The sequence below is a fragment of the Python bivittatus genome, unplaced genomic scaffold (genome assembly GCF_059951505.1).
Source record: "Python bivittatus isolate LINGU-HERP-01145 unplaced genomic scaffold, Pbiv_v1 ctg000850_np1212, whole genome shotgun sequence".
Lineage (NCBI taxonomy): Eukaryota > Metazoa > Chordata > Lepidosauria > Squamata > Pythonidae > Python > Python bivittatus.
In genome coordinates this window covers 35096559-35123200 of record NW_028277112.1, presented here as the reverse complement: position 1 = coordinate 35123200, position 26642 = coordinate 35096559, and the positions used below count along the sequence as shown (strand labels likewise).

The window sequence follows — 26642 nt, the reverse complement described above, 5'->3', positions numbered from 1 at the left end:
AAAAGGTGTATCCTTAGGCAGGGTAGATCAGGAGCCTAAAGGGAACAGGCCTTTCTTATATTGACACTGTTTTGTTTCCAAAACCCTTTGTTTCATGCAAGAATGTAGAGTTCTTGAGAGCCTGAAGGCTTTCAGTTTGAACTTCAAGTAAAGGTTCTTTTAGGAGAGTTAATAAAATTGCTTAAAATACAGAAGGCAAAGAAATACTCAAATGTTAAAGACTGGACTGTTAGGGTATCTCTGCACTGAGTATTCATTGCTTGGTGAGTACTTTAACTGCATTTGTCAAAAGCATTTTTCTGAATATGCATTTAAGCAAAAAGTTGGAAATACTGCCCTGTTTAAGAACCCATGTTTTTGTGGTAACATTAGTGCAACAACTTAGTGGGCTATATAAGCAGATCTAGGTTAATGAATCTCTTACCTCTCTTCATCTCTTAAAAGTCTCTTTTTATTCCAGCTTCATCCTGAACCAACAGTTGAAACTCAAAAGCGTACTAAATGCTCACTAAATGCTTACACAGATGAAGATGATGCATTCCAGAGTTGTCAGCAACTTGCTTTGCTAGATCCTCAAAGTTAGTTCTCAAGTGTGTCACAAAATTAGCCTAGTTGTACAAATCCAGGATATTCTGAATTGTGGGTGGTGGTGGTTGTGGTTCCCTCTCTCATTAGGGCAGTTACAAATCCTATTTGAGTCTGAAAGAGAATTCCTCAGGACCCAGGGAGATATACAGTGCACATTGAGCAAGGAAGGGAGCATATTTGCTTGCATTCTCACCATGTTTGTCAGGCGGGACGTGGGTATTTTGCATCAAAGGGTTGCAGTGATGACTGCAGTTGTTCCAGCAACACTAGCAGGTCTTGGAACAGCACTAGTAGGGGGACCACCAGTTGTGGCAGATTTCTGTCCTATTTGCTGGGCTATCTGAATTGTTGTCTGGGCTAGATGGTCCATCTGGGTCACTACTTGATTTTGATAATGGAGTTGGTGACTTAACAGCAGGATTGTAAAAAGGGCCTGTGACCGTAATTTACCCTTGGTCTCTAGATGCACACTCTCCTCTTGTAGTGAAGGGTGAAGAAGTAGAGTGAACTTGCTATCAGGCTTTGCAACTGGCCAGACTAGGCTCTTCAGATTCTCATCTTACTTACTAAAAGGCATATAGACATGTCTGAGCTAGATGAGTTAGTATATTATGGACTATAGAAAAGCCATATAGAACAGAGGATCTGCCTACAGCTACTGTACATATACTGTATGTCTATTCTCCAGGTTTAAATCCTAGATTTTTTCCTCATGCCTTTCTGAGTTTTCTCTTCAAAGCCATGAGAGGCAGCTGGCATATGTTGTCATAGCAGTTCTTTCTAGCTTGCAAAGAGATGTTTCTATCTTCCAACTTCATTACCAACATTTATCTGCTAAACTGGTTGCACAACTCTGGAATGATTCTTACTAGCCTTTACTCCCCAATCATGTGGGTGGAAGTTCTATTTGTTACCCAGAGCAACAGTGTAGCAGTATTCAGATAACTTTCTAATTGACTTGCAGCTTGCTGGTGTCACCCACCCCTGCAGGGAGGCAGGGCGTGTTAGATCAGCCCACATTAGGTGAATAATGGACCCAACTGGGTTTTAGAGGTAACTTTGGATTTTGGATCTCATAGACAGTTTAGCTGAGGCCTTGGTTGCAGCCTGGAATACACATGCGATGGAGGCCTTGAACTGCATTACTCTCCCTGTGAGCTGATTCCAGAGCACATCTTGGTCTTCTGAGGAACTCCAGTATATGAAGTGCCAGAAGAGATGCCTAGAGCACCACTGGAGAAAGATGAAGAGCAAATATGATTGATCATGAGTGAGAGCCCATATTGGGGATTGAACTGTGTGATAAGAGTGGCAATACTTTTTTGTCCTTATTGTGTCCTCTGATAGCCATCCCGTGGCCCTGTTTAGGGTGACCCCTGCTGGGGTGGGACAGACTACAGGAACATCTTCAGGGCCACTGTGAGGAATATGCATGCTGCTTGGTACATAAAGTCACTCAGGTCCCTTCAGAGTTCAACTTCAATTAGGCAGGCTCAAGTGGGATACCTGGGACTTGGTCTTGAGGGATCATCTGGACTGAGTTTGAACCTGTGACTCCTGAGGAATTGGACAAAGTACTTCAAACTGTGAATTTGGCCACCTGTTTATTAGATCCAGGTCCTTCCTGGATTGTAAAAAAGGCTTGGGAGTTGACATGAAGTTAGGTCCATCAGATGGTTTCAGCCTCTTTGAGGAAGGGGGTGGTCCCTCTGACTTTGAAAGAAGTGGTAACATGCCACCTCCTCAAGGGGTCATAGCTGGAGCCAACTATTCTGGACAGTCTCCAACCTTCCCGTTCTTGGGAAGGTTGCTGAGAAGATGAGACAACAGTTGAAGAGGCTCTTGGAGGAAATGGATTATCTCAACCTATTTCAGTTGGGTTTCAGGCCAGGGTACAGTAGAAAAAAGCACTGTTCTTGACCTCTAGTGGTGCCAGGTTGGGGTGGTGTGTCCATCTTTGTGCTCCTTGATTTCTCAGCAGCTTTTGATACAGTTGACCACGTATTCCTTCTGGACTGACTACAGGGATTCAGAATGGTAGGCACTGTATTACAGTGGTTCTCCTTCTTCTGTAGTCAGTTCTTATCAGTGTTGACAGAGAGGGAGAGGTTGTGTCCCTGGCCCTCATTTGTGGGGTGACTCAGTACTTCACTTTTACCCCTCCTGTTTAATATCTACATGAAACCACTGGATGAGGTCATATGTTGGTTTGTGGTCTGGTATTGTGAGTATGCTGATGATACCCAATTGTACATCTCAACCCTGGGGTGCCCAGGTGATACTGTTAATGTCAGTGTATGGATACTGTTCGTGTCTGGATGGGAGAAACAGACTCAGGGTCAATCTTGCCAAGACTGAGTGGCTGTAGCTGCTTGGGCCCCTGGATCTGGGAATTTTTCTCCTCTGGTCTTATATGGGATGGCGCTTCCCCATTTGAGACTGGTGCAAACTTGGGGGTCTTCCTGGACTCAAAGTAGAGCGGGTGGAAGTTGTGGCCAGGAGGGTCTTTGCACAGGTCCATCTTATATACCAGTTGCACTCATTCCTAGAATGGGAGGCCCTTCAGATGGTAATGCATGCTGTAGTCACCTCATGGTCGGACTACTGAAATGTATTCTACATGAGGCTGCCCTTGAAGATCACCTGCAGCTGGTCCAAAATGCAGTGGCGCAGGCAGTGATGGGTACACCTTGATACAACCTTATGTCATCAATACTTTGCAAGCTGCAATGTTTCCCAGTTTTCTTCCAGGTGCAATTCAAGGTGTTGTTTGTCACCTATAAATCCCTTCATGACATACGACCTGGACATCAAGTAATGACACTTTGGAAGCACACCTTTTCTATCATGGTGCCCTCTGGAACATCATCCTCCCAGAGATTTATACATCCTACAAGAGTTTCACAAGTCCTTGAAAATGTGGCTGTGCTCCCTGGTCTGGGTTAGGTTCATTGTTGAGCCCCCGGAAGATATTTTGTAATGCAATGTGTGTTTTATTTGGACACATGTTATTTTCTTTTTTATTGCTTTCCCACTTTTGATGCCCTGAGTCATTTGGGAGTTGAGTGGTCTTCTAAATCCAATAAGATAAAATAATAAATAAAAATTGGACAAGAAGGTACATCTGAAAGCACGTTACAACACTTTCACCAAGTGGCTGCCATGATGGACTTGGCCAATCACAAAAACACCCATTTAACAGAAAGTAATCTGGCAAAGTTGTTCTCCCTCCCTCCCACCATGCTCTGTATCATAGCAGGTTACTATTATGAAAACCAAAACCAAAACCATTATGATGGGGGGTAGTTTGACACATTCCAAACAATCTAGGCTGCAGCTATTCACCATCTGACTTTCTATAGTTTATTACAGCTCAAAGGTATTGTTGAAATACATTCTGCAGTATAACTGTTTCCCTTTTATTTTGAAAAAACTCTTAAAAATGAAATCAGGTGAAGGAGGCAGCATCTCAGGAGATTTATTTATTTTATTTCCAGTATTTGTATACTGCCAAATTATAGAAACTAGGCTTTTCTAGAAGTCTGTATTCACAGTGGAAATCCCAGGTTATGTGAAATAACTATACATTGTGTGTGTATCTAGGATCTTGGGATTGTCCAAAATACCTCATTTGAGCTTCATCTATTTTCTGTGGTGATGGTGGGTGTCAAAAAAGCATAGTAGCTGCTTAAAAGGTTGCCAGGAACTGTAAAGTTATTCCATTTTCCCAGCACTGAAAGTGAACTATCTTCCCACTGACACTGGGCAATACTTTAATAAAGTTTAAAAATATATATATATTTGTCCTTGAAGAAATATTATGTGTTAAATCTACACCAGAGAGCAATTCAGGGAATAAAATCTTTTAAAAAAGTCACTTCCTTAATGCATCCCAACTATCTTCTTGCTCAGACTAAAAGCTGCAGTGCCTGCCAGTATACATGGAGAAGACATGCTACCTTCTGCTCAGTTTGAGTGGTTTTATTTTAGGTACCAGCTTTTAAACTGCCTACTTCATTTCCACTTCTCCTATTAAAACCTTAAATATCAGACTCGTGAGTGCCCAATGGCTTGGCTGTGCACATAGCTCTTCACAAGAGCAGTCTGTGTGAGACTTCACAATGGGGGTTAACAAAGAAAAGCGCTCACAATCTTGCCGTTTACCTCCACCAGACAATATCCCCAGAAGACGCACATATATACAGTATTGTTTTTCGTTCCTACAAGCAGTTCGCATTTCAGGCACGGGGTGGCGCCAGACGTCGCTTCTGGGTGAAGACACTGCGGTGCATTTTCCTGCTTCTTTTTAAATTACTGCGGAAAGAGAGGGGAGGGGGAGGGAACAACCGCTAATGAAAAGACAGATTCCACGACAACTTGTTTTAATGTCAGCCATCCATCACACGTGCCCGGGTATTAAAGGCGCTTAAAGAAGAATATATTCCCTATTAGAGAGAGAGAGAGAGAGAGAGAGAATGAGAGAGAGTGAATGTGTGTGTGAGAACACCTTCCGCGGTGCGATACATTTCTCTCCAGATTCACCCGTGTGTATGTGACATGCACGCGCGTGCCTTTCAACGGAAAAAGCTGACTAGTCCGATCACCAGACCGGCTGGAATGGATGCTGGATTTTCACCCTCTCCCACGCTCTTAATAGGGTTCCAATGCCAGCATCAGTGACCCTGATTACATCTGGCCCCGGCTTCGTCATCTCTCAGCCCGGGAGAGCCCGCAGGCCGCAGCAAAGGACCCGCAGTGGCCCGAGTTGCTGCGAGCGAGCGGCGAGCTCGTCGAAAGCGAAAAGCGGGGTTCGCCCGCCGTCACTTGCACCGCGGAGGGCGGCGAAACGTACGGAAGATCCACCCTCTCTTTGGGAAAGCGCCGGGCGGTGTTTCAAGCGGGTCAAGCCGGGTGCTATTCAGATCACGTCTCGGCGCGTTTGGGAAGAGAGAAGGCGCAGCTGCTATTGCCAGCGCTCGGGTTTGCACGGCGGCGGCGAGAGACTGCAGGATTAAAAAAAGAGAGAGAGAGAGAGAGAGGGAGGGAGGGAGCGGGGGGGGGGGAGTGAGAGAGAGGGAGGCAGGCTTCGAGGTTTTTTGCCCAGGGCGACGGGCTGTCTCGCTCATCCTCACGCGTGCGCGCGTGTTATGTGTGTGTATACAGACTCTCTGCCTCACTATTGGTATCTCGTTGCCCTCCTCTTCCCCTCCTTAAAAAAAGAATCCGGCTTTTGGGGGGATTTTCTACCCCTCCTTGCGTCAGCAGCCCAACGTCACTTCACCGGTGACAGCTCCTCGTTTGGGGCTGCAGTAGGAGCCTGGGGCGCTTTATTATCGGCAGCGCGTGGACCAGGAGGAGGCGGCGGGTGACAGCGCCTGTGTGGGGGCGCCAGCGAGAGGCGACGACGCCCCCATCGCCCCCTCCTCCTTTTCCCAGCCCTGCGCTGGAGTGGCAAGCGGGAACGGGGCAGGAGGAGCGGAGCTGGGTGGCGGCACTGCAGCTTTTGTCAAGGCTCAGCCCCCTAGGTAGGAGCAGCGGCCACCTGGCCGAGGAGGAGGAGGAGGGACTGCGCCACCGATATTATTCCCATCCCGGGTCGGGCGGCGGCCAGACGCTTGCCGCGCGGGGAGCATGGCACGGCTCAGCCCGCGCCGCGCGCGCCCCCTGGTCGTAGGGTGGGAACCGGGTCGGAGCCCGTGAGGGGAGGAAAGGGGAGGCGGCGGCGGCTCCCGACAGGTCGCTGGCTGCCCGAGTTCCGCGGCGGTTGTCCCTCACAGGGCGTCTCTTTCTTTTCCAGACGCTTGCTCCTCGGACGCTCTCTGGCGGGAGCCGGCTGCGCCCAGGAGGGATTTTGCCGGCTGACCAAAACCCAGAAGTTGCTGCCTTCTCCCCTCAGAGGTGAGGAAAGAAAGAGGTAGCAGCTGCTCCCGGGCAGGGACAAGAAGGGATGCTCGAGTGACTGACTCCCTGGTGTCCCGGCAGCCGTGCTGGATTGATCGCGTTTGGCGGGAGGGAAGAACAGCCACCGAGGAGCGGCGGCGGCGGCGGCGGCGGCACCACCACCACCATCAGCAGCGGCGGCGACATGGGGGCCTCGCCAAGGGCATGGTGGTGGCGGCGGCAGCGGCTTCAGGGCTCGCCCCAGGCGACGGCGACTCGCTTCTGGAGCTTGTGTTGGCTGATGCTGGGCGCCTGGCGGGGGCTGCTCGCCTCCGCCTGCCCCACCTCGTGCACGTGCAGTCCCGAGCGGATCTGGTGCAGCGAAGCCGCGGCGAGCCTCGTGTCCTTCCCCGTGCTTGGCAAGAGGAGCGAGCGGGAGAAAGTCACCGACATGTGAGTGAGCGGCGCTTGGGCTGGGGACCGGGAACCGACCGGTGGGCAGGTACGGGGAGAACGGGAGAAAAGTAACAGGAGAGCGAGGGAGAATCGGCCGGATCGTTCGGTTTTACAGTTTTTAATTCCCCCCCCCCTTATTTGTAAGAATGTGCTGTTTACTGATTTAAACAAGGTTCAGATATATATGCTAAACAGTAATTAAATTGGCAATTCCTGCAGTTTGATATGTGGAGACATACATCTTTTTCCACTGTACATTTTGGATGCTTAAGAAGCATACATCCTTGTGCTCCTTGGAGAAAGCATAACGTTTCTTACAGAGTAAATAAAACGAGGATTCAGAATAAGCATACCTCTTCTTATCTGCTTTTTATGTATCCCGTTGTGGTACACGTACAACATTTATGGGCATTTTAAAGTGCCCCGGGAAAGGCAGTGATGTATGCCTCCTTCTTGACAGTCCGCCTTAGCAAAAAAATAGAGAGAACCCTCTGAAGTGCTTTTAACTGGAGGTTTGCTTTTTAAACACCACATTCCTTTTGCTATCCCTCCACCAAGTCTTTCAGTATTACCCAAACATTTTCAACCTGTTTTGGTGAACTGGGCAAAATAGCTTCCTAGCGGTAGACAGATAGATTTTTTATTATGGGGATTCTGCCTAAGGATATGCCTGTCAGTGTTTTGGAAAGGATGTGTAAGAGGAGATGGTCTCTGTATAGCAATGCACTTGCTCCGAAGGCAACTAGCTGAAAGTCTAAAAGCCTGGGTTGATCTAATTTAGATTTGACTTTCCCTCAGATACAATTTTAAAAGCATTTAGCTTATAAATCTTAATTGCCCTGAGTCCAATTTCCTGGGAATCAGCTAAATGATAAAGCAATAAAGCAAATAGGTTGGTGTTGGTTTTGGTTGAAGATGAGTGTTGTATTACCTCCTGTCAGATTTTACTGTGCAGAAGCTTGCTAACTTCTACGCTCCTATTACTGACCTTTTACATTTACGAAAAAGTTACATTATGTAAATAAAGGAAAACAAGGCAGATAAAGCTGCATAGGTTGGTTCTGTGCGATAGTACTAGTAAAAGCTGTGTAGTTTGCTTATGTTCTTCTATGTATAACCAGGGAAGATAGTAGGATTTATTCCCTCCTTACACATTTTCAGCTCTTATATTTAGTTTAACAATAGTCCTCATTTGCTAACATGTACGTTTTTTGGTATAGAATATGTTCTTATGTGTAACAGCTGGATCTGTTTGCAAATAAAGATGTTCTTACCTTCCACTTCTCTAGGATAGATTATATCTTGTGTTCAAATGCTGGGCTACTGCTTTCAGAGGCTGTACAACATACTAAGCAGGTGGATCCTTCTCTCCCTGCATGAGGTAGATACAGGGAGAGTGAAGTCCAGGGGCAGAGCACTTTCTCTGATCTGTACTGGAGCTGTGAGGTGACTGCCATCAGTCCAATCAACTGACATAAATGAGAATTTTTATCTAACCATATATCCATATATTTGAAAGAGGGGGATAGAAATGTCTTGTTCCTCTTCTCATTGGGTTCAGTCCCTCTTCTGGTATAGTAGTCAGATTATATTCCAAATCTACAATTCATGCATGTGTGCCAATAATGGCATGTGAGTATCTGCAGCAGCGAGTTGATGCTGCAGTGGGGTGGTGTCAGGGAGGTAAATTTGAAAAGGAGGGAGGAAAGGATCAAGTTAATAATGCTGGAGAAACCCTGGATTAAACTATTGTGTGACTGTTTTAACAACATGCCCTAAATTTACTTTTAGTTAAAAGTAAATATTTTAACTAAAAGTAAACCTTTTAACTAAGCCAAATGAGTCTATCTGAGATGCTAATGTGTAGCCAGTGGGACTGTTTTAATTGCTGTTAAGTTTGTATCATGGCAATTAACTTCTTTGGAATGTGGTACTATTATCTTGAACTCAAGCTTTATTCTTTCTGAAATCAGAAGCTGAGGATGGTTGACTGTAATCATGACATGTATGTGTACGTCTGTGTGTGTAGAGAAGATATCTTGCTCCCTCACCAGCCTTGGCAATATTGTTACCTGCAAAATTTTTAGTATATAGGATGTTCTGTACTTCATCTTTTTTATCATTATGCTTTTTTAAAAAGCTGAAAATCAATTGCAGATATGATAATTTTCAAGTAATTCTTTACCACAAATCTTTACTACAAAAAGCAGTCCTGAACAAGATCTCCTGTATCATTTATCAGTTCCTGTACCTGATAGAAAAAATTAGACTTATTTCCTTAGCATTCCAAGGCTTTTTATTTTAGCTCTTTGCTTTACATTAAAATGAGTGCATGTTTCAGGCAGTGATTGTAATTGCTTGTTTTAATGCTTGTTTGTTGATTGTCACCATACATGACATTGATTTGATAAATCCTGTTACAGATCCCAGCAAATCTCTTCATTAAAAATGTTCCTCATTACATTTGTAAATTTGTAGCAATACATTTATCATTATGTCTTTTCTGATATCTCTATTTAATCATTTGATTTGGATTCAGCTCTAGACTAAAAATGGTTTTTTCCTCTGTCACATTCTTTGGCAGTTTTTCTCATACAAAGATTACAGATTTCCCAAGAGCTCTTATTGTATATTAATACTTTACTCTATAAGATATGAAGCATTGAAATTGGCCTTGACATTAAAAGATGAAAAGGCAAGGTTCATTAATACTCAATGATAATTAAACATTTAGTTGCTTTAATAGTTTAACAATACTTGCATGGCAACTACATCTTAATTAAAATACCACAAGTAAAGAAAACTACACACAAAGTAAAGGCACAGCAATATTCCATGCAAGTGCTGTGGAATATTACTTGAGAGTTCATAGATTCACAAGAATAGTAAGTACTTTTTTTCTACTCAACTGCATTGTCACTCATAATAGTATCATTATGGAGTTCCTTATGCTTTTCACATGAAAAATGATTTTTTGTTTATGATGTTCTCTGTAAACAATGTTTGGAACTGATGTGTTTTTGTCATATTTTATGATAAAGTCCAGTTTAGGATTCATGACATTTTTTATAGATTTGGGGGAGTTCAAGGCCTTGTTATTAGAACCATGGGGGGTGGGAATCACAGTGCTTCTGAAGCAGGTACATTTCAGCTTTCTCCAACCTGGAACTCTTGAGATGTGTTGAATTTTAGTTTGTAAAAGCCGTGTTGTGTAGGCTTTATGGAAGTTGAACAAATTTATGGATGTTTGATATATCTGGAAAGCCCCATATTGAGAAAGGTACCCTAAATGAAATTGAACACTTGATCACATTCATGCTTTTCATTTAGTGCTTCTTAAGGTATGATCTAAATCAGGAAAAGGCAAAAGGTGTGGATGGAGTAGGTATCTACTGTACAGGTGAGTGAGAAAGAGAGGAGTTTTAAACCAGCTCAGAATAATTGCTGAGAGATAAAATTGCAAAGGCATAGATTTTATTTGGGGCAAAAATGTTATTGTGTTTTAAGTATCAGAAGTTCAGATAAATTACCCTCCCTTATAAACTTTATCCAGAACTCATGAATTGTAAAAAGAAACTCGTTGAGTTTTTGTTGTTTGGGTTTGGAATTAGATTGATAGAATCAGGAAGAAGATGGATTTTTTCTCACCAAGCTTTCTCTCTCTCTCTTAGTAGGTTATTCACAGACTTGCTTGTCTGTATTAATGAATAACACAGTCATGATCTTACAAACCTATGCTTATAATGAGATTGTGTTTGATCCCATTCCTTGGGGTCCTGGCATAGGCTTGAAAAGCTTTTGTTACATATATACCCTGGCAATGATTATTGCTCCATAATGGGCCATAATCTACTTCTGAAGCAATTGTTGCAGGTTATTGGTTACACAAATATTCCGATCTTTGGAGAGAGACACTTTACCACGAACATTAATGCCGGCCTCACATAACTGCTGCTGATGCTAAGGAACATGTTTGAGACACTTCTGTTAGAAAAAGAGAAAGCAAAATCACTAGATTTTAGAGGCTTATGAAATCAGTTTAGAGGTTTAAGTCAGAATTTTTTCCTAGTAGAATTTTAAACATTGAAATGGACATTGAGCTTTCAGGTTCTAGTTCTTGCTAATACTTCCTTTTGTACTAAAATAATGCAACTGCAAACAAATCAGTGTAACAATAGCTTACGCTATTAAATCATGTTACAGACTACTGAATGTTTTAGCAAAATTTAGTGGGGTTGTGACAGAACAATATTACATTGACTTAACAACTTTTGGAACACGAATATTTGAAATTAATCACTCTGTTTAATTTGTCTCTCCCAAAACCTCTGTACTCCAGTTTTTAAAAAAACGGTTCTGTATGTACTGATTATATACATCTAAAAACCACAAAACAAAAGTATGATGTAGTTATATAAACTAATCCAAACCTTTTAATCAATACAGTGCACTATACAGATTTAAGAATAAAGTATTAATAACTATAGCAAGGTAAAGGTTTGATGAAAGGAGAGAGAAGAGAGCTTTGTTGTTGATGTCGTAGCCTTTTTCACTACTTTACTCCTTGCATAATTTTTTTTTATTTTTTAGGGAAAGTTCCTCTGAAAGAAGACCCATTACTTTATCTGCTTTTTTTTTCTTTTTTTAATAAGTTTATGGCCATTTCTGCCTCCACAGAAAGTTCTTTTGGGATTGAAATTTTAGTCCTCTCTGGTGAGGACAACTCAATCAGATGTTACTTTCAATGTGTGATGACAGGGAAAACTCATGCACAAAATCCTTGGCAGATTTCAATGTGTCTCCAACAGACCCAGATAAATTTTATGACAGAAATACAATCAACATCAACCAATATATTGTGGAATAGCTTACATTGGTTCTTAAGACAGGAACAAAAAGGCTAATCATACATGCTTATTATCCCAGTATAATTGATGTGTCTAAGATACTACATGAAAAATTGCTTGCAAGTAATTTTAAAGGGACAATTCCTTCTTTTTTAGCCATATTGCTCTAGAACAGATAGGAAATGGTTAGGAAAGAAGTTAAGGCATCATTATCCAGATAGGCTTTAGAAGGCTGTGCTATCCCTAATAACATACCGCCTTTCTTTTTCTCCAATGTTTTTCTCAATTTTTCAATAATATGGCTTTATTTGAGCCTTTAACCTGTTATGTTCACTTTTACAGTGGGAGAACACAACTTTTAATGAGGTACTTAGCTTCTTGCAGAATTTGTTTTTCTGTGCAAGATATTAAACTCTGATTTTTAAAGAAAAGTCTTGGGTCAAATGAGTCATTAATTTATATATGATTTTCACATGAGTATTTAAGAGGCAGAGTTCTAAATCTGCTACTTCTACAGAATTTATCTCCTTATCCTAGAACAAAAGTGTAGTTGAGATAGTTTTAAAATAAATCTAAACTACTATAAAGCAGAGTCATGAATTGGTAACTCTTGATTAGAGCTAAATAAACCCGCAATTGGGTTTCTGTGATTGCTAATTCATAATATTCAACCAAAATAAATAAACCAGTGAAAATTAAAAATGGCTCTGGAATATTGAATGACTGGTAGAAAAGAAAGCTAGAATGGGGTGAGGTACAAGGGACATGGAATTCTAAATAGGAGTATTCTTACTTTGAAGATACACCACATTTTGTTAGTTTCCATTTGCATAGGTCTGTTACTAATGATGAAGATACCACATGGCAAAAACTCTGCCTATTCTTGTTTCTTAACTTCACACAGAAATACATAAGGAGGAGCATTTGCATCATGAAGTATGTTTTGTCACTTGCCCCTCCTAAAGGTGCCAATGCCCACTTTTGAGGCAATTTAGTATCAATTCAAGAGTATATCTATGATGAACGAAATCATTTGATATCAATTTTGCAGTTAAAATATTGATTTTAATTTTCTTAGGATAGTACTTGTGCTGCCAGTTAATTGGTAGTGGTTGCATAATGGAAGATTCTCTGTAAGAATGTCATAGACTGTAGGATATTAAGGGATTACTTTGTCAGAGATGCTAAGGAAACTTTATGAAGCAGTGGACAGTGTTTTATGATGCATGGAAAGAATAATTTATCAATTATAACAAAACAAATGTTTCATTTTATAACATTTTATGAGCTCTTTTCCTCTCTGAATATACTCTCATTCAGGGAGATTCACTTTATATGTGGGCCAATATATTTTTGCTATTTTTCTTATTATGTGATACAGGAAGATTCCTTTATTTTTTTTATTTGAACTTTCATAATAAAGTGTCATATGCTAACAACAGAAACATAACACAATTATTATAAGATAGACAAGTTGGTGCTAGATCAGTCTTTTGAGTGTGTGCATAGCATTTAATCTTGCAGATCTAACAGCAAGCGTTGATAACCTTAGTTTCCATGAATTTGCCTCATATTCTTTCAAAGGTTGATGGCTGTCACATTTTGTGGTATCACATTCCATAGTCTTAATTATGCAATGCATAAAGTACTTTTTTTTTTTTGGTATATCCTCAGTTTCTCATCATTGGATGACCTTTGATTCTTGTATTTGGAGAGGAGAAAAACTCTGTTCCCCCTTATTAACTTATTTTTTATTTAATAAAAAGACCCAAACATTGTAATCTTTGCTCAGTTAAAAGTTGTGCAGCGCTCTTGATTATTTTGGTTGCTCTTTACTGGATTTACCCACCTCAACCAGATCCATTTTAAAATACAGTATACACAGTGTGGTTGTACCACACACACACACACACACACACACATAGTTGCACCATGATTGATTGATTATGTGCCATCAAGTTGTTGTTGACTCCTAGCGACCACACAGATAGTTTTTCTCCATGGAGTTGTTCCATATGTATGTATGTATGTATTTGGCAGTTATGTTCATGATTGTATTCCTGTTGATCCCAGTGTGAAATTTAATTTTTTTTCTACAGTTGCTGCATTTTGAGGTGAAATTCTCATTGCTTTGTTCTCCAGAAACTTAGCATCTCTTTTCTTGTCCGTAAATGCTAGCTCAGATTTCATGATCAAAAGAAAAATACAGATCAGAATAAAGCCAATCTACTTTCTTTTTTCTTTGGAGGATAGCTTTCTACTCTAGCAGATTTACATGCTGATTTTTAATGACCAAAATTGACCATTAATATTGGTCGTCAATATTTGGACCAAAAATTGTTCCAGTTAAGGGGAGACAGTTTTTTTTACTTACTTTTGAAATTCACAGTATGTCCAAGTCCTCGCTTCCTATACCTACTCTAATTGTAAAACTGGGTTGGATACAGCAGAAACTTTTATGCTGTATTTCAGTTATAGAGTTCCTTTGCATAGGAAAGCAGTAGCCATTCCTAAATTTTTTTAGAATAACGTTGATGATATTTTCACTTAATAGTCCTATCAAACCATACTAGTCCAGACTAGCTTTACAATTCTAAATTACAGAATTTAGAATCCTTGTAATCTGCCTGAAATTAATAAGGAAAAATTAAATCTATATTTGAAAGTTATTTATTTATTGGATTTGAAGGCCATCCGACTCACAAATGACTCCTTGGGTGGCTTACAATTAAAACAGAAAAAACAGTGTAAAGTAACTAAAGCATCTGTACAAACCATATCTTATATAACAAGATGGTGACTGGGCTCCACAATCACCCTACCCAAAGGCCTGGGAGGGCAACCATGTTTTTAAAGACCTTTGGAACAATGTTAGGGTGGGAGCCATACAAATTTCTGGGGTATATCATTCTAGAAGGCAGGTGCCACAACAGAGAAGGCGTGCTTCCTAGGTCCCAAGAGTTGGCATTGTTTTATTGAAGGGACCTGAAGCACACCAGCTCTGCCTGGTCTTACTGGACAAGCAGAAACCATGGGAGACAAGTGGTCCTTCAGATAAGCTTGCCCTATGCCATGAAGGGCACTGCTTATTGGTGGAAATCCAGTCCCAGAATATGTCGATTACTGCCCATCCATGGGTTTGGGAAATGCATCCTACAAAATTATGGATGGGGTAGTGAGGAAATATTGTTAGTTATTGCCAATTAAGCCAGTGAAATGTTTTATTAAATATAAGCCTGTTAAGAGTATAGCAGGTTCAGTGAGCGACACTAGGGGAACCTTGTCTGGAACTAGTGTGTTTGCTTTGGGTAATGATTGGTACCATAGGGAGCATACCCTGTATTAATGGAAAAATGCCCTTGACACTTTCAAGATCTGAAGGACAAAAAAGAAAGGGAGACTAGAGGCTTAGAGTGCCATGATTGTTCGTGGGAGTTGAGGTAAAGAGAAGTACCATGATCAAAAATTCATTTAGATCTTAATAGATTGTGGATTTTCTGTCACAGGCTGTATTGATGACTGAAGCTAGATTGAAACACTTTTTCTCCAGAGACCTAAAATTTGTACTGTATGTAAGACATAACTTGGACAATCACTACAAAGGTTGCCAAATTTCTAGGAATAGGTGTGGCTTGCAGAAGCCGGTTGATACCCTCTTCTCATTATTAATTGTTTCAGGTTTGCTTGTTTTTCTGTATTTTAAATTTTGTATTTTTGTTTTATTGGTCTAAGACTGTAAATAAATAGTTTGATTTGACTTGACTCTGTATGGCTTGCAGAGGATTAAAAACAAGTACAGGTAGTCCTCATTTAGCGACTGTCTTGTACAGCGACTGTTCGCAGTTACGATGGTGATAAAAAAGTAACTTTGTGACCAATCCTCACATTTATGACCTTCACAGGTCTGTAAAGCAAAGGAAAACTGAAGTAAGAGCAGAAGCACAGTCATGGGTTTCCCTGGGCAACCACTTCGCTTAACAACTGGGTTGCCAGTCCCAATTGTGGTCGCTAAACAAGGACTACCTGTAAGAACAAGTAAAAAAGACAGAAATAATAAAATGCAACCACACCAGGGAGGAGAAGCAATCCTGACTACATTACAATTGTGATGGATTCACACATCATCCTTAATCTAGTGCCTGTGGGAAGAACCAGTCTTTAAACTCCTAAAGGAATGTTTGCCATGAGCAGAGCACTTAATTACAAAACTGAGGATACTTCACTGTGTTTAAGCCTTCCTGTGCTGTACAGTTTCATTCCAGGCTTAGAACTTGTGCATGAATCTTATAATGTGTATAAAAAAAAAGATAGTTGCAAGAATTTAGTCAAAGAGGACCAGAAATAGTTAGGCTTTAAAGAGGCAGAGAAAATACAGAGCAGTTCTCTTGGAAATAAAAAGTTGTTTTGGAAGTGGTAAAGATGACTAAACAAGGCGCTTCCAGCAGAATAAGTGGCATTAAAAATAAAAGTAAAGAAATGAATTAGGATTAAACTGAAGGGAGGGTTTGCGAGAAGAAGTATTTCAGTGATTTTTATTATAATTAATTAAAAGATGGGAACAATATATAAAAGAGGGGAATTGAAACAAATGCCATAACTATTGGTACTCAAGAACATTGGGCTATAAAGAAAAGTAATAAATGCTGTGAAAATGTTGAAAACTTAATGTATCCAAGATAGTTGTATTTCACAGGGAAAATGGAGTGAACGATTGGAAGTTTTACCTAAACAGCAAAAAATTAGAGCAAGTAGATGTATTTGTGTACCTCTGTAAATTATTTATTAGAGATGGGAAATAGATGGGGAAATGTTAAGGCATGCAGTAGTACATGGTCTGCTGCAAGAAATGAATATTGAAAGAAGTGAAAATGTGTATGCTTCTGTCCACTTCGTTGTACTAAGTGAGAGTTGGTATGTCAGTGGAAACATGAGAGTTATGTTACATGCAGTGGGAATGGGTTATATGTGATAAAACCAGAAGGGATAGAGCCAAATATAAATGGGTCCTTTGAATACCAAAGTGAGTGACTACTGCAAAGAATATTCAGAGGACTTGGTCATACAGAAAGAATGAATGAGAAGTGAATCAAAACAAATATACAAAAGAGAAATCAATGGGTTAAGAGAAAGGGAAGACCCAGAAAGTTTGAGTTGGATGGATTGAGAATAATTTTGAAAAACAGGGTGGTAAAGTAAAGAACAAGAGGCAGTGAATGAATTGGTGTATGAATTTCCCCCCACCTTTACATAGCCATTAAGGCAGGGGTGCTGAACCCTTTTAGCTTGATCAACATATTTGGAAGTTTGGAAATACATTGCAGGCGTTCTCATGAAATGTTTGCCTTGGTGGAATGTAGCAACTCCATTTTATTTCCTAATACTGCCTCTTTGTCTGTCTGGGGCCAGAGGCATTATTGAAAATACAGATTGTACCTAAGACGAATGCTTTGTGTTAGCATTCTATTTATTTTTTCATTTATTCTTTTAAATAATTGGGACTTGAGGAGGATCTGTGAAGGTATCTGTGCACACATTGGTGCCCATGAGTTGCATTTCAAGTGGTTGAATGTTAAAGTTCAATGTGTGTTGCAAATGAGCCTGTATGTTTAGAAATATGTGCCTCTATGTATATGTCAGCCCTTCAAGGCAGACCAGACTAGGAATCCAACATCATGTAATTCAGTATTACTTTTATTGTAAAGCTATAGTAACAGCATCTTGCAAGTCTGAATGCACTTCCCCCCTCCTCCGTTATCTTTGTGAGAACTAGGGAGTGTCTTGGTTAAATTCCTGCCCAGACTCAGTTCTGTTTTATCTGACCATTGTCTTGCTGGCATCTCTTCCTCCTGTCCCTCAAGGCCGCTCCCTCTTTCCTCTACAGTATAGTGCATCTTATTTGCAAGTAACTATAACTTGTACAGCAATCATGTCCTCATAAAATGTAAATATGCAGGTTTTTTTAGTAGTTGTTTGAGGTATCAATTTTCTATTTCCAAATGTGAGTGCCAGCTTCTGTTAATATAAATAGTAGAAAGCAAAGATGTAATAACATAGATATCCTTGAGGGATAATATAATTATGAATTCTTGGAGCAGTCACAATGATCTGTATTTCAAAATGTACCACTGTGCAACTGTGCTCACATAGTCTGAAATAGAAATGAGTAAAATTAACAATAAATATTAACCGATTCTAAACCTTGCTACTGCAAGAAAATTCTCCCCCTTCCCATGTTATTAGACTGTATGTGCTGGTCTTAGATGATAGTGACCACAATTCACACCTTGCCTTTGGCAGTTCTGGATTTACAGTAACATGTTTTTGTGATGAATAATATGTAAGTGCATGTATATTTTTTAAAGAAATTCTGACATTTCCTATTCATCTGGGATTCCCCATGTTACATTATCAGTGTTTCAATCCTCAGGCACCTCAGTTTACAAGTAGACTATGAAAATGGACAGAAGGTAAGTTCTTTAGAGATACCAATTGCATGGTGCTGATAAAGAGGAAAATAACCATATCACCATGCTGGGTTTTGCTAATTACTAAAATAATTAGGGTATCTAGTGATTGGAATGGTTCAAAGAACTTTAGATGTCAGGGTTGTTTACATTTGCTGTGGTGTATTAAAAGAACACCATGATCTTCTACATGACTTCAGTAATTCCCCCCCCCCGTGTTAGAATGATTTTTGCCTAACTTAGAAAGATGATTCAATTAAATAAAAGCCATTTCTGAGAGCAGAAAAACACACTGAATTTCTCACAATTGTGCTCAGAAAGCCACTGTAAAGCCAAAGCTTTTAGAATATTAATGTTTGATAAGTAACATCAAGGCGAAGTAGTTGTGAAAGAGCTTTTGGTCAGATAAGGTTTGTTCTTAAATCTCTTTCTGACAATATTATATTCAGAGAATTTTGTTGCTCTTCATCCATCCCCTAGTGAGATGAAGCTAAAGTGGAAGCTTTATATCAAAGTGCTCACAGAGCAGCAGCAGCTCCCAGTTTATTCAGGGAGATCGCTACTGGACTGGACAAAGGCAAATTTAATTCCATACCATAACCAACCAGTTCATTCTCCACGACTCTCAGCAGCGGTAAAACTTTGAGGATGTTGACAAAGCCTGCCAACAGCGTTATTTCATCCTCTATTGAGTACATCTGGTTGGTTGAATAACATCCTGTATATAAAGTGTTGTTGTGGCATATAAGATATACAAGGGAAAAGAAACTATAGGCCTTTTAAAGTTGCTAATCTGCACCTAACCACCATGGAGCACTAGAAGTTGTGACTGAGCAACGTCTGATGCTCTATAGGTTCTTTATCAAGGCTCTAATGAAACCAGCTGGGTGACTTTGGGCCAGTCACTCTTTCTCAGCCCAACCCACCTCACAGGGGTGTTATAAGAAAAATAGCCAGGAACATTATATACACCCTTTTGAATTGTACAAATAAGGCAGGAAGTAAATCTAATAAGATAGATAATGTTGGAATCCTTCAAATGTACATCTTTAATTTATTGTTTAGGCAACAATTATTGCAACTACAGTAATCTTCTAATTTAAATGCAGTAACCTTTTCCCCATACTGTGGTGTTGTTTCTTCCTCCAGGTTGTTATATGTCAACCCTTACCTTTCTATTTAAGTAGAACAGTACTTTTAAGGTTGAAGAACACTTTATATTAACTATGTGGTATGTGAAAGATGTTCTATTCTTACCATGTGAAATCTAGATCTTTATTGAGTTTGAGGGCTCAACTCTTTCCACCCAGATTCTTCAGTTTTTAATTGCCTCCAGAGTTTTAAAACAAAATAATCTTCCATTGGTACCATGCCAAGCACCTGGAAAGAGGAAAGCTTTAAGAAACCCAGGCATGTGATATCAATGTGATGCTTCCTTTGTTTGGAATTATAGTAGGTTGGTCAGTTATATGCTGTCAATAGGTGCTTTGATCTTTGTTCTTCATTTATCATACTCAGATCTCTCATTTATTCAGAAATCTTAGTTGCCCCTATTTTATTTGTAGGTTTTCTCAACATGGACACCCATAATTGGCCATGGTATTCTGAATGAGCTTCACTGGTGTTTTATATGATGTTATTCAGGTCTTTCCATCCATACTACACATAGCATATATAATGGTTGGTGAGATATATCATAATGGTTTCACAGACCTTGGCATTATTGCTATTTCTCATAAATGACTCTCTAACAAATAGTCAAGCCCTATGCAGCTGGGTAAGATCAAATAAGCAAGAACTACACAGACTTCAGTAAAGTATATTTAATGTGAGCCTTGGAGTAAATACAGAATATTGGAAGTTATAGGAATTTCCAACTCTCATTTATAGTGAATTCAATAAGGAATGAATGATTTAAAATGCTACTTTCTTATTTCTTGCCATCTGGGCTGAGTTGAAATTTATAAGATAAGCTGCTTATGGACTCACCTTCTATCTCTGTATTGTTTATTCTCCCTCTGTCTATTTTCTCAGCCTTCCCACAATTTCCCACAATTATACATGGCTTTATGCTAGAATTTTTACACTGGTACAGAAAAACATCCTGCAAAAACCAGCATTTTTGTGTATTGTCTCCCAGGTTCTTATATTACTATAATTTTTCAAACATCTTCACTCCTAGTCAAGCTATAGATGTAACAGAATTCTTGACTTGGTGTCTGGAGCTATAGGAGTAATGTGGAAAGAAAGAAGCCAAAGCTTGTTGGAATTGCCATTTGTCTAAAATGCATATGGTACATTGTTGGTATACTTTAACTGTAGACAGGACTCCTGCACTCCTTGCACTCCTCATGAAGGTACAGAGCTGTGACTTGGAGTTTCTCCTAGACTCATGGCTATTGCTGGATCAGCAGGTGAAGTCTATGGACAGGAAAGCCTCCTACAGCTGTGGCTGTGTGCTAGTTGTGGCCCTATTTGGGGCAGGAGATCTTGGCAACAGTAACTCATGCCCTCATCACCTCGGGGCTGGAATTACTGCAGTGCACTTTAAAGGCCGCCTTTGAAGATTATCTAGAAACTGCAGTTGTGCAGAATGCAATTGCCTGCCTACAGTGGTAGGTGAGAACCACTGTAACCATATTCCCACCTTTCAAAATATACAGTACATGGGTGTGTGTGTGTGCTTAAGGCAGATTTGCTCGGTTTTTTTATTATTTTTTAGATTTGTTAAGGCTACCCAACTCCAAAAAGACTCTAGGTGACGTACAAAATATGTTCCATCTCTTTGGTATAGTCTCCCTCTGGATTTGAGGACTACCCCTACATTCTGACTCTGAGGAAGGCAGTGAAAATTAATTTTTCAGAAGGCTTTCAGACTGGCTTGATGGGTTTTATTTTCTTCATGGGCAAGGTGCTGTCAAGCTCCAAATAGCTGGCAAATCAGAAAAGTGAGTACTATACAGATTTCAGAAAGGCATATCTGATGCTAATCAGGGATAAAAACATAATCTTATAAACAGTAAGAGTAAATTCCCAGGCAGACTTACAGTGAATTAATTAAGGCAGAGTCTTTTTGAAAGGCTTCTTCCCACAGTCTGTCATGCATGCTGATGCTTGATTTTTAAAATTAATTTATAACATTTGAATTCATTTTTATCTTGATAGTTTTATGAAGTTGAATTTTACTTGGTATTTTATTATAAACCATTTAGATTATAAAATACAAGGTGGTATTAAACAAATAATACTCTGATGCCTTTATATAAATATATGGTATGTGAACATAGTGTATACTGTTCTGCCCACCACATTTGAAAAAGAATATAACAGAGTTGGAAAAAATGTAGAAGAGGGCAGCTGAAATGATCAGGGCCTTGAGCATCTTATGAAAAAAAGGCTAAAATATTTGGAGTTCTTAGCTTGGTGGTGATGAGGGCATGACTGAGGTGTATAAAATTATGCATGACATGGATAAAATGGAGGGGGAGATGTTTTTCTCTCTATCTCAACCAGACATACTAGGACCAGACACTGTAAAACAATTGTAAAGAAGTTTAGGACTGACAAAAGAAAATCATCTTCATGGTGCATAATTAACATGTGGAATTAATTGCCATAATACATGGTGATAGTTACTGAGATGGTATTAAAAAGGGCTTAGATAAATTCATGGAGGTCAGGTATATTAAGGTTGAATAGTATTGAAGTGTCAAAGTTAGGTCAGGTGTGGGGGTGTGTGGCATGCCTTCAAATACCAGTTGCCAGGGAATAACAGTGGCAGAGGGATATATCTCCATGTTCTGGTTGTGAGCACCCAGTGGCAACTGGTTGGCTACTATGGGAAACAAAATGCTGGACTGATTCAGAATTGTCCTTATGTTCATACATGTATTGCCTAGGTCACTGATTTTGAAACTGTGCATCTTCAGGGAACATCTTCTGCAGTGATTTTATTTGTTGTGAAATCTCTGTCCTCAGAACCCCTCTATGTTAGAAGAAACTGGAGCACATTCAGTTCATCTGGAACACTGGCCAAACCTGTTAATCCTTCCTGTCACTCTGCATCAGCTAAAAATAAATCCTAAAATAACTTTCCCCAACCTGGCATGTTCTAGATGTTTTGTGACTGCAGCTTCCAAAATACCCATTGGAATTGGTAAATCATCCAAAACTGTAAATTGTTTTTTATGGAAGAGATCATGCCATTGCTGATCTTTTGATCAGGGTACAGTTGATAAGCTTCCAAGGAAACCAAGGTTTCTTGGAATACTGTTTTGAAAACAACTAGCACAGTGCATCTGGAATACATCTAGAGTAACACATCCCTCTGAATTTTAGTCACGGTGCTTTACTTATTTCAGACAGGCTGGCAACAAATGGACAAAATACTCTGGATGAAGAAACTCCTTTTCTCTTTCTTTTTCTCTCTGTGTATTTTTGTAAATATACTTGAATGTTCAGTGTGAGATTTGCAGTCACGTGATCTAGTGAGTGCTAGGAATTTTATCCTATAATCTGTAGTATTATTTCATTAGTTTTGCTGTGCCCCTTAATGAGCACTAAGGGTTTTGAAAGATTTGATTTTGATACCACACAGGGTGAGACTGTGGGCAAACCATTGTGAATAAACCTCTCTTGGAATTTCTGATTTATTTTTGATTATTTTTCTATTGCTTTCCTGTTCATGTCCTGCTGGGTTTTACTGTTACATGATGTACATGATACTTAGATGGCACCTGATAATGACCACTTACATACACCAACCTACTTTATGCCTGAACTTCTTAAGCATCAGATAAAATAGGATTTGAGGTATGTCATACAGTAGATTTGGGGGCTGTATATAATATCAGATGCCAATACAATATTGTAGATTTGTTTAAATACACTTCAATATATAAATAATAAATTCTAGAATCATAGCTAGTAGAAAAATGTTGAATATCTGGTCGTGTAAGCGAGGCAGGCAATTCAATTTTGTTGTTCATTTAGTTGCTTCCAACTCTCTGTGTCCCGATGGATATCATTTGGCAAGGTCAGTCTGTCAGTAACAGCTCCTTTGAGTTCTAAGAAGCTCTTGTTCATGATGTCAGTGATGGTATCTAGCCATCTTATCTTCTGTCAGTTTCCTTTTTGATTGCTTTCGATTTTTCCAAGCATCAAGGTCTTCTCCAGTAACTCTTGACTTCACATTATGTGTCCAAAATAACTGAGCTGAAGCTTCCAATGAATAATCTGGTTTCCTTCATCTAATATTGAATGTTTTGTTCTTGCTGCAGTCCAAGGTCTTCTCCACAATTTTCCCCAGTACCACAATTCAAAGACATTGATTTTCCTTCCTTCAGCCTTTTTGAGGAGCCAGCTTTCACAACCATGTGTTTCAACTGGAAAAGCCGTAGCCTTGATAATATGTATATTTGTATCAATATTATGTTTCTGCACTTCAATATTTTGTGCAGACTTGTCATAAACTTTCTGCTAAGTAGTAAAGGTCTGTTTATTTCATGGCTATAGTCACCAGTCTGGTGATTTTTTTTTTGTTCTAGAAAGATAAAGTCTACCATCGCTTTGACTTCTCTGTCTGTTGGCATTGGCTTGGTGTTGCTACTGACGTAATCTTAGCTTTCCTTTTTTATTTTTAATACTAAGCAGCAGACCCTTGCAGGCTCTTTTTTTGCTTTCAACACGAGTTTCCTTGAATCTTCTTTACTCTGGCCATGAAAATTGTATAATCAGCATATCTGAGGTTGTTGATTTTAATTTCACTTTCTATTTCTTTTAGTTAAATACTTCTCATGGTATATCTGCATATAAATTAAGTAAACAAGGTGACACCATACAACCTTGGCATATCCTTTCCCAACTTTAAACCAATTAGTTGCTTCATATGCTGTTCTAACTATTGCTACAACTTCTTCAGTAGCAAATGAGATAGCCTGGTATACCCACGTTTGTAAGGACTATTTAAGCTAGACAATAAGTTTAAAATATCCCCAATCTTGCTTCCATATTGTTGCAAGGAAAACTGCCTGATTGTATCCGTGTAGTTATTGGAAGAGTATCTTTTCTTTTACCCCTATTATATTAAGACCTGATTACTGTAATTTTCAGGGTTTTTGCTATTGTTTTCAGTGATAAATATAAATATATAAATATAACTGATTGATTTACTGATGTTATTAATGTGTCATCAAGTTTGTATTGACTCTTACTGACTACATAGATAGATTTTCTCCATGACAATCTATACCTAACCTGGTTTTTCAGGTCTTCCAATGGTATATGTGCTTTCCCTAACAATCTTAGGGCATGTTATCGGTGCATTATTATTCATGGATGGATTAGTCTGTCAGTTTTGATATCTCATTTTTCCAACCCTGAGTTCTTTTCATTCTGTGTCTGCATTTACAATTTTTAAAAAGCAAACTTCATATGAAAATGCATACATATTTTTATGTGTAATTCTATCCAAACTTTTGCGGGCAATTTTGCTTACCTAAGTTTTTTTAATGTGGTTTTACAAAATGTAATAGTTTTCTTCTATTCAGGAATTTTCTTGTACTTTTTATTTTTTATTTTATTTACTTTTTCTCTTTTTATTTATTTTTTATTTCCTTTTTATTGCAGGAGGCATTGTGAAAAGTTCAGAACAACAAACTGAATAACTGTATTTTTTATTCATGTATTGGTTTGGCATATGCAAATTAAGAAACCTTGTATCAGAATGAGAACCAAACAAATTTCTTTTCCATGTCTGCTATCATATAGTATACAGAATTTAATAGTTATATTATTATTTGCTAGTTATTTGTTTTGTTTAACAGAAAAAAAAAAGACTCAAGAGAGCAGTGGCTGAAAGCTGTTATGGTATAATATGCCAGAACTGGACTACTGAGATTCTAATATAGTGGCTCTTAAACTATTTGACCCAATTACTCCTTTTCCCAGTCTTGAATAATCCCATTTCTCTCTCTCATTCTCTCTTACTCTCTCACTCTCTCTCTCACACACATACACACAAAACCCAGACTCCTTGTTGTTTTACATAAACTTCTCCACAGTGGCAGTCCCAAACTGGATCCTTGACTCACAAGCAATCTATTACAAATTGCTCCATTACCCCCAGGATATACCCAAATTAACTCCTTGGGGGTTATTACCCCCAGTTTAAGAAACACTGCTCTCATCTTGCAAAGGACTTCTTAACATATTATGGTGCTTAATATGTTTCTGCAAGTCTGTCCTGCTGTATTATATTGTAATGGAGGAATGATTTATTTTTCCATTTTCCCACTTCCAAGCCAGACAAATGCTATCTGCATACCTATTATATAAATATAAATAAGAAAATAATATGGTACCACAGTAACATTACTCTCTCCCTCTTTTTTTTTTTTTTGTCCTTTTAAACAGTTATATTGCAAACCAGCGGGATTTAGAAAGCATAAATGAAATAGATGTTGGACTGTACATTGGATTAAGAAATTTGTAAGTATATAGTTTAATTATGTACATTTATTATTATAAACTACATATTTTGCCCCCTTTGTGTAAGCTCTATAATAGAATATACTGAGGTCTTCCATGGGCCGTTGTCTTCATTTATTTCATTTAAAAGAAGCAACTCTGTATTTTCATGAAGTTGCCTTACTCATTGTAGTGAATAGAGAATTTTCTCACATGCACCACAGATTGCTGAATTGGGGCAATATAATAATTATTCCTGAACCAAGATTTATTCTGAAATTCCTTGAGCTACATGCTGTACTCTCCATGAATAAATGAATGGACAACAGATCACTCAGTAATTGTAACTTATGCTTGTGTACTTTTATAGAACTGTGGTGGACTCAGGCTTGAAGTTTGTCTCACGCCAAGCTTTCCTGAAAAATATTAACCTGCAGTACATGTAAGTGAAAATCCACTTTATGGCTTTAGAACAAGCAGAATTGTTTAACAATTACCAGCGGGGACTTACAACAAAATGTTATCTTCTATCCTATGTTGATGGACTCATATTTGCAACTGGTTACCACTGTTGTTGAATATATCACTATATACCAAAGCAAAAAGTGTCTGGAAAAATAAAAATATGATCTTTCCCCTATATTAGGTGGGAAGGATGTTTTTAAACTTCTTGGTTATCAGTGGTTGCTAATCAGTTTATATATGACTATACATATATACAGTATACAGTAGTACAGTATATGCACACACACACCCCCTATATATATCATACACACTCAGTTACAAAAGTATTGTGTCTGTTGCAGTGTTGCTGGGCATGACCTAATATTAGTTGTTGGGGAATGCAAGCTGGAGGAAGTATGGGAAGCCCAGAAGCTCATGTCTTCATATGGACATCTGACTGATCGCAGTAGGAACATTAAGTTGGACTAGAAAACCC

At 39.1% G+C, this 26642-nt stretch overlaps 1 protein-coding gene across 1 annotated transcript in view; it reads left to right on the top strand.

Moving 5' to 3' along the window:
- Positions 1–5336: 5336 nt before the first annotated feature.
- Positions 5337–26642, top strand: part of NTRK2 (neurotrophic receptor tyrosine kinase 2) — a 192293-nt gene continuing 170987 nt past the window's right edge. Inside the window, exons 1-5 of the mRNA XM_088130010.1 lie at positions 5337–5436; positions 6386–6486; positions 6571–6921; positions 25649–25723; positions 26073–26144. Of these exons, the coding sequence (XP_087986136.1) occupies positions 6674–6921; positions 25649–25723; positions 26073–26144 (395 nt within the window). The 5' untranslated portion in view covers positions 5337–5436; positions 6386–6486; positions 6571–6673. The remainder of the gene's footprint in view (positions 5437–6385; positions 6487–6570; positions 6922–25648; positions 25724–26072; positions 26145–26642) is intronic.